General features: G+C 46.9%; 1 protein-coding gene across 1 annotated transcript in view; it reads left to right on the top strand.

The window, feature by feature from the left end:
• Positions 1 to 16,452, top strand: part of PRMT3 (protein arginine methyltransferase 3) — an 83,232-nt gene that overhangs the window by 19,585 nt on the left and 47,195 nt on the right. The window contains exons 8-9 of the mRNA XM_083164047.1: positions 3,401 to 3,466; positions 11,591 to 11,712. Coding sequence (XP_083020173.1) covers positions 3,401 to 3,466; positions 11,591 to 11,712 — 188 coding nt within the window. The remainder of the gene's footprint in view (positions 1 to 3,400; positions 3,467 to 11,590; positions 11,713 to 16,452) is intronic.

Below are 16,452 nucleotides of genomic sequence, written 5' to 3'. Positions count from 1 at the left end.
CAGTAATACGCCAAATGCACCCAGTAATACGCCAAGCGCACCCAGTAACCCAGTAATACGCCAAGTGCATCCAGTAATACGCCACGCGCACCCATTAATATACCAAGCACACCCAGTAATACTCCAAGCGCACCCAGTAACCCAGTAATACGCCACGCGCACCCATTAATACGCCAAGCCCACCCAGTAACCCAGTAATACGCCAAGCCCACCCAGTAATACGCCAAGCCCACCCAGTAACCCAGTAATACGCCAAGCCCACCCAGTAACCCAGTAATATGCCAAGCCCACCCAGTAACCCAGTAATACGCCAAGTGCACCCAGTAATACGCCAAGCGCACCCAGTAACCCAGTAATACGCCAAGCACACCCAGTAATACGCCAAGCGCACCCAGTAACCCAGTAATACGCCAAGCGCACCCAGTAATACGCCAAGCGCACCCAGTAACCCAGTAATACGCCAAGCGCACCCAGTAACCCAGTAATACGCCAAGCACACCCAGTAATACGCCAAGCACACCCAGTAATACGCCAAGCACACCCAGTAACCCAGTAATACGCCAAGCGCACCCAGTAACCCAGTAATACGCCAAGCGCACCCAGTAACCCAGTAATACGCCAAGCGCACCCAGTAACCCAGTAATACGCCACGCGCACCCAGTAACCCAGTAATACGCCAAGCGCACCCAGTAACCCAGTAATACGCCAAGCGCACCCTGTAACCCAGTAATACGCCAAGCGCACCCAGTAATACGCCAAGCACACCCAGTAACCCAGTAATACACCAAGCGCACCCAGTAACCCAGTAATACGCCAAGCGCACCCAGTAACCCAGTAATACGCCACGCGCACCCAGTAACCCAGTAATACGCCACGCGCACCCAGTAACCCAGTAATACGCCAAGCGCACCCAGTAACCCAGTAATACGCCAAGCGCACCCAGTAACCCAGTAATACGCCAAGCGCACCCAGTAACCCAGTAATACGCCACGCGCACCCAGTAACCCAGTAATACGCCAAGCGCACCCAGTAACCCAGTAATACGCCAAGCGCACCCAGTAACCCAGTAATACGCCAAGCGCACCCAGTAATACGCCAAGCACACCCAGTAACCCAGTAATACGCCAAGCGCACCCAGTAATACGCCAAGCGCACCCAGTAACCCAGTAATACGCCACGCGCACCCAGTAACCCAGTAATACGCCAAGCGCACCCAGTAACCCAGTAATACGCCACGCGCACCCAGTAACCCAGTAATACGCCAAGCGCACCCAGTAACCCAGTAATACGCCAAGCGCACCCAGTAACCCAGTAATACGCCAAGCGCACCCAGTAACCCAGTAATACGCCACGCGCACCCAGTAACCCAGTAATACGCCAAGCGCACCCAGTAACCCAGTAATACGCCACGCGCACCCAGTAATACGCCAAGCGCACCCAGTAACCCAGTAATACGCCAAGCGCACCCAGTAACCCAGTAATACGCCACGCGCACCCAGTAACCCAGTAATACGCCACGCGCACCCAGTAACCCAGTAATACGCCAAGCGCACCAGTAACCCAGTAATACGCCAAGCGCACCCAGTAACCCAGTAATACGCCAAGCGCACCCAGTAACCCAGTAATACGCCACGCGCACCCAGTAACCCAGTAATACGCCAAGCGCACCCAGTAACCCAGTAATACGCCAAGCGCACCCAGTAATACGCCAAGCACACCCAGTAACCCAGTAATACGCCAAGCGCACCCAGTAACCCAGTAATACGCCAAGCGCACCCAGTAACCCAGTAATACGCCACGCGCACCCAGTAATACGCCAAGCGCACCCAGTAACCCAGTAATACGCCACGCGCACCCAGTAACCCAGTAATACGCCAAGCGCACCCAGTAACCCAGTAATACGCCAAGCGCACCCAGTAACCCAGTAATACGCCAAGCGCACCCAGCAACCATGATCGCAGCGGTACACTGATATGGTGTCCAGGCCGACATTCGGGGCAAACTATGTGAAAACCTCATGTTGACCTTTTGACCTTCCCATTGTCAACATGACGCCTGTGTCCACCTTCTGACCCTGTCGACCTTGGGCCTTTCCACCTATTTCATATATCAACCTAAGCCCTGTTGACCTTTAGTGGTCTACCTAATGTATGTCGACCATCAAATTGTGGACCCTGTATCAAACTGTATCACCTCCCGTCATCTGTGCCCACTGCTGGGGCTCAGTCACGCCGGGTATTGGCGATCGGTCTGTCCTCGGGCATTTGGTGGCAGTGTAAGTAAATGTGGGCCAGATGTATCAAGCTTCAAAAAGTGATAAAGTGGAGAGTGATAAACAGCCAGCCAATCAGCTTCTACCTGTCATTATTCAAATCCACCCTTTAACATGGCAGGTAGGAGCTGATTGGCTGGCTGTTTATCACTCTCCAGTTTATCACTTTATGAAGCTTGATACATCTGGCCCTTTAAGAGACAGGCATTTTTCTTTGGCGCAGAATATATTACAGAAGTCAGGTCTCTTTAGACACCAATATGCCATGACATTCTGTCCTTGGTGCAAATTACCCCATGGCAGGATCTGCTAAATATTTTTTATAAAAAAGTAAAATAAAAATGAACCGCTACCATTTTCCATTTCTGTGTCTTTGAGCGATGATCTAGTTAACACCCTTTGTTCCGGCATTAGATGGAGATTTCACAGCCGTCCGTCTGTCACCCAGATTCTGGTACCTTCAGCAAGCGTGCAACCCTACCACATGTTCTGCAGTAGGGACACAGGACAGAGAGAGACTTAGAAAACACACGCACTTCGATGTATTTACACGGGTCGTGAAAGACCGACCTCTCCAAAATGATGCGTTCTTGGAAGAAATGATCGCAAGCATTCCCTTGTCATTTTAATTGATCACCTTTTGCAGTGGTTCACGGTTGAGATAACAAACCCAATTTGCATTGTATTAGCTGTAATTACCGCTGGAGATTACTCGGTGAAGGAAGGGAAACCTGACGATAATGCAGACAGGAGCCGCATTCCAATGTGTCCGAATAATTGGGAATTGTTCAATGTAATTAAGAGTTTTTCTCTGTTCAAGTAGCGTCTAATTCTATACAGGAAAAATACCAATTCCTTGTAACGTTCGCTATATGTTCTTGCATTTTACTGTGTTTTTATATTCGTATTTTATGCGCATATTTATAAAAGAAAAAGGCAATTTGTTACGATGGGAATTTAATATAGAAGAGGTCTAGAAAACAGAACTGTCGGCCGTTGTGGGAGATGATCTGTGATAAAGACTGAGGTCATTATAAGGTTCGGAGCAGAGCTGGCGCGACTCAGCAGCAGATAAAATCTTTGTTCTATTTACAGACTGTAACTATCTTTTCTTCTCCCCTTTTGTAGGACGCAGTGCGGACCGAGAGCTACAGAAACTTCATGTACCAGAATTCTGAAATATTCAAGGACAAGGTGAGAGAACGCAGCTGTCTTCCTCTATCCGGCCGGCGGACTTGTCACGGAGTGGCCTTGCTTTCCGTCGGTGACAGCCAGTGTGTTTGTATGCAGGATGGCTTTTACTCCCGAGGATGTTAGTCAACTGGCGGAGGGTGCAGAGTACAGATAACACCGAAACCATTTTATTCTTGCCCTTTATTTATTAATAGGACAATGCGAGTGAGTCCCGGGTGGAGATAAACGGTTTGTGCTATGCGGTTTTATTAGAAAATGCAGGAAAAAAAAATTCTATTGATATTATCTAGGCGCCCTTTGACACACATAATCACGGGTTGCGCATTGCCAGCTATGCATATTGTGATAGAGGAGGGAAATATTCCCACGTTCCGCTGATTGTGCCCCTGAAAGTGCTTCGCAGCATATACAGGGATTCCACCTGGGCTTGTACAAGTGCCGCTTCTGCAGTGCCAGACATGAGTTTGTCTGTGTGTTACCCCATTCGCACGTCTGTGTATTGGGATGGGATCATTAGTTTGACGTTGTCTAGATTGACATAAGCGAAAGGTCGACATGGCGAAAGGTTGACATGAGATTTTTTTTATTTTATTTTTTTAAACCAGATTTTCGTACTTTACCATCCCATTGGGCATAGAGTGATAGAGGGAGAATAAAATAGTGCGCCATGCGAGGGGTCGCAGTACACTTATATGGTGTCCATGTCGACCTAGAAGTGGAAACCGCATGTTGATCTTTTTCATGTGTCAACCTTTTTGCCTGTCGACTTTTTAGACTATTGGCCTATCAACCTGTACCCTGTGTATTACCTCACTGACACGCTCTTTCCACTAAAATATAGAGGAAGAATCCGGCAAGATCTGTATCTGTGATGCTCATGTGATCGGCCCTGTGTCACTGTCACATGCTCTGTCAGGGAGATGCCACTAAGGCATGCTAGTACTTGTAGTACAGTAATATATATAGTGTTCATTCTAGCACCCGCCATATTTGAAAACCCATGCAGTTCCTCTTCCCTGCCTCTGGTGTCGCTGTCTGCTGTGGGGTATCTAGCACATGTCTGGTTTGCATATCAGTGCTGATATACAGACAGACCACACTGCTAGAAGCACTACAGCAGACAGTGACACCCCAGGCAGGGAAGAGGAACTGCATGGATTTTCAAATATGGCGGGTGCTAGAATGAACACTTATATATATATATATATATATATATATATATATATATATATATATATATATATATATATATATATATATATATATATATATTGTGTGTGTGTAAGCTTTCTTGGTCATTGTTCGACAGCTTGAAGGTCATTTACTAACATTACTCCAATGCCGATAAGTAACTGAGCCCGTTCTGTAGTAACCTCACTTACCAGTAAGAATCGGCCACTTGGATTACTGAAATCCCCGGTGCTCTGTTAGTAATAGACAAATCCACACTTTAATTGAGGAAAAATCTCCACAAAACAACCAATCACAATTATTTGCAGCAATTGGCCAATCAGCGTCGGAGATGCGGCCTATTCTGTTCTATGATAGGGACACCTTCACTCTGCCCAGCCGTCTTGTTCCACACAACCATAGCCAATGGCCGATCTTAAGCTGTATTTGCTGGAGGAATGACCATTTCCTGTTGTGTGGTAGCCATTTTGAGACGATGTTCATGAGCGCCTAGCATTTCTCTAGCAATTGGGATTTCACTGAGGTACAATGGCAGCCTTTTTGTGCACTGACACATTGGTCATTAGTTCCCATCCTAGCATTTCTCTAGCAATTTGGGATATTACTGAGGTACAACAAGGGTAGCCATCTTGTGAACTGAGATGTAGGTCACTAAGAAAGAACAACATTGCTCAGTCACAAAAGGGACACTTGAAGCTACCATATTGTTTGCGGAGTCAGTATTTATCATAATAAAGCATAAATAACACATTAATGTGTCATCCACACTCATTACTCGCTCCCACTTACATTTGCAGGATATTTGTCGGGCAGCTTCCATATTATGGAATGCCCTTCCACACACACTAATGCCCGGTACACACCAGGACGATGGTGCTCGTGAAAGGGTCGTCACAGGAACATATGACCCGCTCACGAGCTGACAGCGCCGCCGACCCGCCGCGAAAATGCCCCTAATGTGATCGTGATCCGATCGCGACCCGCACCCACTACAATGGTCGTTTCTGAGATCCTACCTGCAGAAGGTAGGATCTCCGAAAAGACCGGCCGACCTGCTCATCGAATCGGGATCGCATCAAAAAGGCAGCGAAATGGCCCAAAGCATGGCCGATTTACATACATTCGGTCGAGATTGTATCTAAATTGACTCGTTTTGGGCCATATCATCCTGGTGTGTACCCCACATAAGACTCTACACTAGCCTCCAAACGTTCAAGCATTCCCTGAAAACTCACCTCTTCAGGCAGCCTCCCATATTCAGGACCCCCACACAGTCTCCAGTATCATTCATATCTAATTTCATCCCATCAAGACTGTCCTGTAATCTGATGGGACTGCCATGCTATGGAATTCTATCCTTATGTATCCCTCTTATTATCCCTATAGATTGTAACCTGTGAGCAGGGCCCTCCTTCCTCCATGTTGGTTTGTTTCTACCCAGTTTGTGTAAACACTGTTTTTTCCCAATTGTAAAGCGCAACGGAATCTGCTGCACTATATAAGAAACTGTAAATAAATAATGTAGGCCTTATGATTAAGGCAAAGATCTTTATGTTTAGGGCAACAAGTGTCATTTGCGGCCTCTGATATCCATGCTCCATTTCTGTGTAGCATTATTGCTCCCTTGGGGCTTATTCCCCTCTTGCCACCTTATCTGAATGACCCAGCTTTGTGTGTGGAACTCATCAGTAAGGGGAATGAACACAGAGCCCAAGTCCAGCTCTGCTCAGTGGGCAGTATTGTGGTAAATAACGGTCACAAGCTTCGTCCAATGCTTTAAGCAGAGTGCACCGCGCCAGACCTAGCTGTGCAGTCATCTGCTTCCATGATGCCAGCCTGAACTGCAGGAGGACTCAGGCTTCTCATGGCTAAAGTTCCTGTGGGGGGGTGTTCAGCCACACGTAAAGGACAAGCCTTCATTAACCCCTCCAGTGCTAGGCAGACATTATCTGCAGATGATAGATTTGTCACTGCACAGAGAGAACACGTGCCAGACTATAGATGTATTCTTACTATCATTGGCTAGAAATCCAGCATATTCCATAGAATAATCGCCATCAGTGGGAAATTATACCATCGATTTTCGCTTTGATTATTATCACATACTGGACTCCCCTATAAGCTTAATACACACACAGTCAGCGACTACTGTATGGAATATGGACGTACTTGCAGAGGCCTCTGTAAATAGTGGTGTCACTGGTGTGATCCTGTTATGTTGTGAATTGTACCTCATATAGCAAAGGCACCCTGTCGTCTGATTCCTCCCTTCTAACCTAGCACCCTGTCTTCTGATTCCTCCCTTCTAACCTAGCACCCTGTCGTCTGATTCCTCCCCTCTAACCTAGCACCCTGTCGTCTGATTCCTCCCTTCTAACCTAGCACCCTGTCATCTGATTCCTCACTTCTAACCTAGCACCCTGTCGTCTGATTCCTCGCTTCTAACCTAGCACCCTGTCTTCTGATTCCTCCCTTCTAACCTAGCACCCTGTCGTCTGATTCCTCACTTCTAACCTAGCACCCTGTCGCCTGATTCCTCCCTACTAACCTAGCACCCTGTCGTCTGATTCCTCCCTTCTAACCTAGCACCCTGTCTTCTGATTCCTCCCTTCTAACCTAGCACCCTGTCTTCTGATTCCTCCCTTCTAACCTAGCACCCTGTCTTCTGATTCCTCCCTTCTAACCTAGCACCCTGTTGTCTGATTCCTCCCTTCTAACCTAGCACCCTGTCGTCTGATTCCTCCCTTCTAACCTAGCACCCTGTCTTCTGATTCCTCCCTTCTAACCTAGCACCCTGTCTTCTGATTCCTCCCTTCTAACCTAGCACCCTGTCGTCTTATTCCTCCCTTCTAACCTAGCACCCTGTCTTCTGATTCCTCCCTTCTAACCTAGCACCCTGTCGTCTGATTCCTCACTTCTAACCTAGCACCCTGTCTTCTGATTCCTCCCTTCTAACCTAGCACCCTGTTGTCTGATTCCTCCCTTCTAACCTAGCACCCTGTCGTCTGATTCCTCCCTTCTAACCTAGCACCCTGTCGTCTGATTCCTCCCTTCTAACCTAGCACCCTGTCGTCTGATTCCTCCCTTCTAACCTAGCACCCTGTCTTCTGATTCCTCCCTTCTAACCTAGCACCCTGTCGTCTGATTCCTCCCTTCTAACCTAGCACCCTGTCTTCTGATTCCTCCCTTCTAACCTAGCACCCTGTCGTCTGATTCCTCCCTTCTAACCTAGCACCCTTTCGTCTGATTCCTCCCTTCTAACCTAGCACCCTGTCTTCTGATTCCTCCCTTTTAACCTAGCACCCTGTCGTCTGATTCCTCCCTTCTAACCTAGCACCCTGTCGTCTGATTCCTCCCTTCTAACCTAGCACCCTGTCTTCTGATTCCTCCCTTCTAACCTAGCACCCTGTCGTCTGATTCCTCCCTTCTAACCTAGCACCCTTTCGTCTGATTCCTCCCTTCTAACCTAGCACCCTGTCTTCTGATTCCTCCCTTTTAACCTAGCACCCTGTCGTCTGATTCCTCCCTTCTAACCTAGCACCCTGTCGTCTGATTCCTCCCTTCTAACCTAGCACCCTGTCTTCTGATTCCTCCCTTCTAACCTAGCACCCTGTCGTCTGATTCCTCACTTCTAACCTAGCACCCTGTCTTCTGATTCCTCCCTTCTAACCTAGCACCCTGTTGTCTGATTCCTCCCTTCTAACCTAGCACCCTGTCTTCTGATTCCTCCCTTCTAACCTAGCACCCTGTTGTCTGATTCCTCCCTTCTAACCTAGCACCCTGTCGTCTGATTCCTCCCTTCTAACCTAGCACCCTGTCGTCTGATTCCTCACTTCTAACCTAGCACCCTGTCTTCTGATTCCTCCCTTCTAACCTAGCACCCTGTCGTCTGATTCCTCCCTTCTAACCTAGCACCCTGTCTTTTGATTCCTCACTTCTAACCTAGCACCCTGTTGTCTGATTCCTCCCTTCTAACCTAGCACCCTGTCTTCTGATTCCTCCCTTCTAACCTAGCACCCTGTCTTCTGATTCCTCCCTTCTAACCTAGCACCCTGTCTTCTGATTCCTCACTTCTAACCTAGCACCCTGTCACCTGATTCCTCACTTCTAACCTAGCACCCGGTCGTCTGATTCCTCCCTTCTAACCTAGCACCCTGTCGTCTGATTCCTCCCTTCTAACCTAGCACCCTGTCTTCTGATTCCTCACTTCTAACCTAGCACCCTGTTGTCTGATTCCTCCCTTCTAACCTAGCACCCTGTCGTCTGATTCCTCCCTTCTAACCTAGCACCCTGTCTTCTGATTCCTCACTTCTAACCTAGCACCCTGTTGTCTGATTCCTCCCTTCTAACCTAGCACCCTGTCGTCTGATTCCTCCCTTCTAACCTAGCACCCTGTCGTCTGATTCCTCCCTTCTAACCTAGCACCCTGTCTTCTGATTCCTCCCTTCTAACCTAGCACCCTGTCTTCTGATTCCTCCCTTCTAACCTAGCACCCTGTCGTCTGATTCCTCACTTCTAACCTAGCACCCTGTCGTCTGATTCCTCCCTTCTAACCTAGCACCCTGTCGTCTGATTCCTCCCTTCTAACCTAGCACCCTGTCTTCTGATTCCTCCCTTCTAACCTAGCACCCTGTCTTCTGATTCCTCCCTTCTAACCTAGCACCCTGTCGTCTGATTCCTCCCTTCTAACCTAGCACCCTGTCGTCTGATTCCTCACTTCTAACCTAGCACCCTGTCGTCTGATTCCTCCCTTCTAACCTAGCACCCTGTCTTCTGATTCCTCCCTTCTAACCTAGCACCCTGTCGTCTGATTCCTCCCTTCTAACCTAGCACCCTGTCTTCTGATTCCTCACTTCTAACCTAGCACCCTGTTGTCTGATTCCTCCCTTCTAACCTAGCACCCTGTCGTCTGATTCCTCCCTTCTAACCTAGCACCCTGTTGTCTGATTCCTCCCTTCTAACCTAGCACCCTGTCTTCTGATTCCTCCCTTCTAACCTAGCACCCTGTCGTCTGATTCCTCCCTTCTAACCTAGCACCCTGTCGTCTGATTCCTCCCTTCTAACCTAGCACCCTGTCGTCTGATTCCTCACTTCTAACCTAGCACCCTGTCGTCTGATTCCTCACTTCTAACCTAGCACCCTGTCGTCTGATTCCTCCCTTCTAACCTAGCACCCTGTCTTCTGATTCCTCCCTTCTAACCTAGCACCCTGTCGTCTGATTCCTCCCTTCTAACCTAGCACCCTGTCTTCTGATTCCTCCCTTCTAACCTAGCACCCTGTCGTCTGATTCCTCCCTTCTAACCTAGCACCCTGTCGTCTGATTCCTCCCTTCTAACCTAGCACCCTGTCGTCTGATTCCTCACTTCTAACCTAGCACCCTGTCGTCTGATTCCTCCCTTCTAACCTAGCACCCTGTCGTCTGATTCCTCCCTTCTAACCTAGCACCCTGTCGTCTGATTCCTCCCTTCTAACCTAGCACCCTGTCTTCTGATTCCTCCCTTCTAACCCAGCACCCTGTCGTCTGATTCCTCCCTTCTAACCCAGCACCCTGTCGTCTGATTCCTCCCTTCTAACCCAGCACCCTGTCGTCTGATTCCTCCCTTCTAACCCAGCACCCTGTCTTCTGATTCCTCCCTTCTAACCCAGCACCCTGTCTTCTGATTCCTCCCTTCTAACCCAGCACCCTGTCGTCTGATTCCTCCCTTCTAACCCAGCACCCTGTCTTCTGATTCCTCCCTTCTAACCTAGCACCCTGTCGTCTGATTCCTCCCTTCTAACCTAGCACCCTGTCGTCTGATTCCTCCCTTCTAGCCTAGCACCCTGTCTTCTGATTCCTCCATTCTAACCTAGCACCCTGTCTTCTGATTCCTCCCTTCTAACCTAGCACCCTCTCTTCTGATTCCTCCCTTCTAACCTAGCACCCTCTCTTCTGATTCCTCCCTTCTAACCTAGCACCCTCTCTTCTGATTCCTCCCTTCTATTCTAGCACCCTCTCTTCTGATTCCTCCCTTCTAACCTAGCACCCTGTCGTCCTATTCCTCCCTTCTAACCTAGCACCCTGTCGTCTGATTCCTTCCTTCTAACCTAGCACCCTGTCGTCTGATTCCTTCCTTCTAACCTAGCACCCTGTCGTCTGATTCCTCCCTTCTAACCTAGCACCCTGTCTTCTGATTCCTTCTCTCCCTGGCACCCTCCCTACACTCCCTGTTACCCTCCCTACTCTTCCTGGGACCCTCCCTACTCTACCTGGGACCCTCCCTACTCTACCTGGGACCCTCCCTACTCTCCCTGGCACCATCCCTACTCTCCCTGGCAGCTTCTCTCCATCCTTTCTTTTGTTTTACAATAAAGACCCATAATGTATTCTTATACTGATTATTTTGCACACTGAGCAGAAAAAACCTTAAATAATCAGCACAAATGTCGCCACAAACCCGTATTCTGGACGCTTGCAGCCGAAATGATTTACAGCATGTAACGAAGTCTCACAATTCAGTTTTTGTTGTTTTAATGAAATGTTCCGGGTCATTTACTAAGCAGAGCGCACAAATACCATTTACTCCCTGTTGCTTCCGCACCGTGTTTAGTAAATGACCTTTATGTTCAGAACAGTTTGTGCTGTAATCCAGCTCCAGACATAGACGAGACTCTTTAGGGTTGAGGGTCAGATTGGTTCATTATTCCATACTGTATACATAGTTACATGATGTATATAAGGTCTCGGTGTACATTTAATATTTCTATCACATCCCATGTAAATTTCCGCATTTTTTAAATCTGTTTTACCGTTCCCTAATATGTAGGCGGATATTGGGGCAATCCCCTCAGATGGGTGCTGTACCCTGTGGCTCAGTGTGTACCCTGTGGCTCAGTGTGTAAGAGCCCCATGTGCTGTGATACTGATGTGTGTGTGTGTGTGTGTTCCTTACACAGGTTGTGCTGGACGTGGGCTGCGGCACAGGGATTCTTTCCATGTTTGCGGCAAAGGCTGGCGCCAGGAAAGTGATTGGTGTCGACCAGTCAGAAATCATCTACAACGCAATGGACATAATCCGGTAGGTAGCTGGGAGAATGGCGCTCTGTGGTGTGTGTGAGTACATGAAGGACCGAGTCCCAGGATATATACGACTAGGAAATGTCCTATTAGCTCATTGCCACAGGCCATAGTCCCTTCTCTACCAGGGATGTCGCTAATAGACAGGTACTGTAACCTGGGAGAATGGCGCTCTGTGGTGTGTGAGGACAGGAAGGACGAGTCCCAGGATATATGTGACTAGGAAATGTCCTATTAGTGCAGTGCCACAGGCCATAGCCCCTCCTCTACCAGGGATGTCCCTAATAGACAGGTACTGTAACCTGGGAGAATGGCGCTCTGTGGTGTGCGAGGACAGGAAGGACGAGTCCCAGGATATATGTGACTAGGAAATGTCCTATTAGTGCAGTGCCACAGGCCATAGCCCCTCCTCTACCAGGGATGTCCCTAATAGACAGGTACTGTAGCCTGGGACACAATTGATTGGCAGGTGTCATGTCTAGAGCATGGTCCATGCCATAAGAGGATGGACAGAAGAGCTTCTCGTTTTCCTTCCTTGTCTGGAACTTTGGAACCTTCAGGCTTAAATCTGTTTTTAGCCGAATGCTGTTAATCTGCCTCACTGATTGTACTATTGTGCATCTTACATCTCAGTGTGTGCAGGGCCTTAATAGTGAAAAAAGCAGTTGGTAAGACTGGCATCTCTGAAGTTGCTCATTGCACCTTTCCTTATTTCTTTGTAACGCAGCTCAAAATCATGTGGCCAGAAATATGCTGCTTACAGTAGTTCAAGGACAGAAGTGGCTGGCAGGCAGGAAAGCAGAAGCAGCAGCGCGGCAGCACAGTGGCAGGCATTGTCTGGGAAGGCAAATGGGAATAAACGCACGATCCCAATTTTGTATGATCTTTGACCAGTACAAAAATGCATATTTTCGGCAAAAAATAAATAAATGTTTGTGTATGTGATATTCAGATTAGACGGAAACCAGTGACATACACTCGGCCGATATTGAGAAAGGGTCATCATGAAAAAGTTTTGAGTTTTTGAAGATTTTTTTTTTTGTGGGGGTTGGAAGGTGTCCACGTACCTAGATGTCGACATTGACAAACGGTCTACATGAGTTTTTTTGTCAGTGTCGACCTTATGCATTTCAACCTAGATACCATCGACCCATTGATTCACACCCTGCACCCAATCGGTGACGAGGGTATATTTTAATTTCAAAGGGCAAATTTTAGACGATACATCGCTACAGCTTCTGTGGTGATACATCACATATTAATTGTTTCCCTTCTGAATGAAAGTCTGCCCTCACTGGTGCTAGAGCAGGCCTGTCCAGCTGTTGTGAAACTACACATCCCAGCATGCCCTGCCACAGTTTTAGCAATTTCTATCAGCAATAGTGTGGCTAAAACAACATATAACAGAGTTGCTTCTGTTGCGTGGTGTGGTGCAGCTGTCGGCATTTTGCCGCGGTAATGCCGCGGTGCCACCTTTATGTCACAGGAGGACATTATTCCCTGTATCTGCCTGCTTTGCTTTACAGCCGAAATGAGACAGTTCTGGCCATCTGGAGCGTCGGTGAAATCCATTTGTTATGTCCCTAGAACCTGGTTCCACAGAGTTTTCCTCTCCGAGCCTCATTGCCAGGGGTCTTCCAGGTGTCCCGGGCTGACTTGTGAGGCAGCACGCTATTGATTTTGGATGGGGGGCAGAACACTGTGCTGGGTTTTGTGCAGACCTTTTTGGCTGACATCGTGACTTGGAACAGACCCCAGTCATGCTGGATGGTTTCAGCTGAGCTGGCGGAGACCAGCGTCCTGCCCTCAGCCGATGTTCCGGAGCGCAGCACAGGCAGTAAAACACAAGCGTAAGCTAAATCGTCACAAACAGAGTAGATGTGTTTGTCGTGGGTTCGGAAGGCGCTGCACCATCTATTTTATTGTCTGTTGTTCCCTCTCCCAGGGATTCTTATGCTTTTTTTTTTCTTTTTATGCTGCAGTTTGTTCCCATTTTGGGTGATGTGAATATTCTGTATCGTGTAAGCGTAGCGCATATATATTCCATATAGTGTAGGTGTAGCACATATATATTCCATACAGTGTTGGTGTAGCACATATATATTCTGTATAGTGTCAGCAAAGCACATATATATTCTGTATAGTGTCGGCGTAGCGCATATATATTCCATATGGTGTAGCGCATATATATTCTGTATAGTGTCACCATAGCACATATATATTCCGTACAGTGACGGTGTAGCGCATATATATTCCATACAGTGAGGGTGAAGCGCATATATATTCTGTATAGTGTCGGCGTAGCGCATATATATTCCATATAGTGTAGGTGTAGCACATATATATTCCATACAGTGTTGGTGTAGCACATATATATTCTGTATAGTGTCAGCATAGCACATATATATTCTGTATAGTGTCGGCGTATCGCATATATATTCTGTATAGTGTCGGCGTAGCGCATATATATTCTGTATAGTGTCGGCGTAGCGCATATATATTCTGTATAGTGTCGGCGTAGCGCATATATATTCCATATAGTGTAGGTGTAGCACATATATATTCCATACAGTGACGGTGTAGCGCATATATATTCCATATAGTGTAGGCGTAGCACATATATATTCCATACAGTGTTGGTGTAGCACATATATATTCTGTATAGTGTCGGCGTAGCGCATATATATTCTGTAAAGTGTCGGCGTAGCGCATATATATTCTGTAAAGTGTCGGCGTAGCGCATATATATTCTGTATAGTGTCGGCGTAGCGCATATATATTCTGTATAGTGTCGGCGTAGCGCATATATATTCCATATAGTGTAGCACATATATATTCCATACAGTGTTGGTGTAGCACATATATATTCTGTATAGTATCAGCATAGCACATATATATTCTGTATAGTGTCGGCGTAGCGCATATATATTCTGTATAGTGTCGGTGTAGCGCATTTATATTCTGTATAGTGTCGGTGTAGCGCATATATATTCCGTATAGTGTCAGCGTAGCGCATATATATTCCATATAGTGTAGGTGAAGCACATATATATTCCATATAGTGTAGGTGTAGCACATATATATATTCCATATAGTGTAGGTGTAGCACATATATATATTCCATATAGTGTCGGTGTAGCGCATATATATTCCATATAGTGTCAACGTAGCGCATATATATTCCGTATAGTGTCGGTGTAGCACATATATATTCTGTATAGTGTAGGTGTAGCCCATATATATTCCATATGGTGTTGGTGTAGCGCATATGTTCCGTATAGTGTTGGTGTAGCACATATATTCCGTATAGTGTCGGCGTAGCGCATATATATTCCGTATAGTGTCGGCGTAGCGCATATATATATATTCTGCATAGTGTCGGCGTAGCGCATATATATATTTTGCATAGTGCCGGCGTAGCGCATATATATTTCGTATAGTGTTGGCGTAGCGCATATATATTCCGTATAGTGTCGGCGTAGCGCATATATGTTCCGTATAGTGTCGGCGTAGCGCATATATATATTCTGCATAGTGTCGGCGTAGCGCATATATATATTTTGCATAGTGCCGGCGTAGCGCATATATATTTCGTATAGTGTCGGCGTAGCGCATATATATTCCGTATAGTGTCGGCGTAGCGCATATATGTTCCGTATAGTGTCGGCGTAGTGCATATATATTCTGTATAGTTCCCAGATATCTATGTTTACATCTTCACATTATATGTGCCCAGAAATTGTCATGTAAACGCCAAAGATGTCACGGAGAGGGTGCAGGATGGGATTAATATTGTTTCTTGCTATGGGGAGAGAAACCCAGAGAGAAACATTCTAGGGTCATTGAACACGACACGTACATTGTATGGATGCCACTCTGCATGTAGTGACTGTGTCTTTCTACCCTGTGATTTTGTAGTGTAAGTGACCCCTCCTATACCCCTTTTTCAACAAAATCCCTGGTTGGACCCTGGTCGTCAAACACTGGTGTATCCAGGGTCGGACCCAGCTTCATACCACATTTACACAGCAATTCGAATTGAAACTGGGTCAGCCCTGCTTTTCCCTATAATTGCCAGAGCTTGCCAGGGACTCCATGCTTGTTGACAGGGGGGATTCCATGCCCGTTGCCATAGGGGGTTTACATGCTCGTAGCCATGGGGGGATTGCCTGATTGTTACGAAGGGGGATTACATGTTGTTGCCAGGCTGAGAGTGTCTCCAGATGACACACTGAACTGTGACAAATGACAGCAAGAGCCACTGATAGTACCTGATTCCCCTTCCATACCATTATTATTCCCAAAATAAATCTAACAAAGAGAGCGCACATATGCCAGTTGAATTATATTTATTTATAAAAATCAAAGCAATTAAAATACATTTAATATCAAGCAACCTTAATAAAATCCAGTTTACACTAATTAATACAATCCCGGAGCACTGTCCATTTATGTAGACAATTTATTAGCAATATCCCGGCTCATAGGTGTATAGTGGATCTCAGTTTTTTTCTCCACAAAAAGAACAAATTGTTGCCACTTCCTAGTGGATTAGTTTGTGTCCAATAAAGAGAACAATGTTCTTAATAGAGCAATATAATAAGTAACGTCACCAAATGTTGCACCACATAGAGTCTGTTATATAGGCATTATTATAGCTGTAGTTCCACGTGAAGTATCACTTTAAATCTCTGTCCCAATTTTCCCGGAGCTTACCGGGTCCTGATATTAAGGGTCCAGC

The sequence above is a fragment of the Crinia signifera genome, chromosome 11 (genome assembly GCF_055691185.1).
Source record: "Crinia signifera chromosome 11, ASM5569118v1, whole genome shotgun sequence".
NCBI classification, from domain to species: Eukaryota; Metazoa; Chordata; class Amphibia; order Anura; family Myobatrachidae; genus Crinia; species Crinia signifera.
This window is presented reverse-complemented; position numbering and strand designations above follow the sequence as displayed.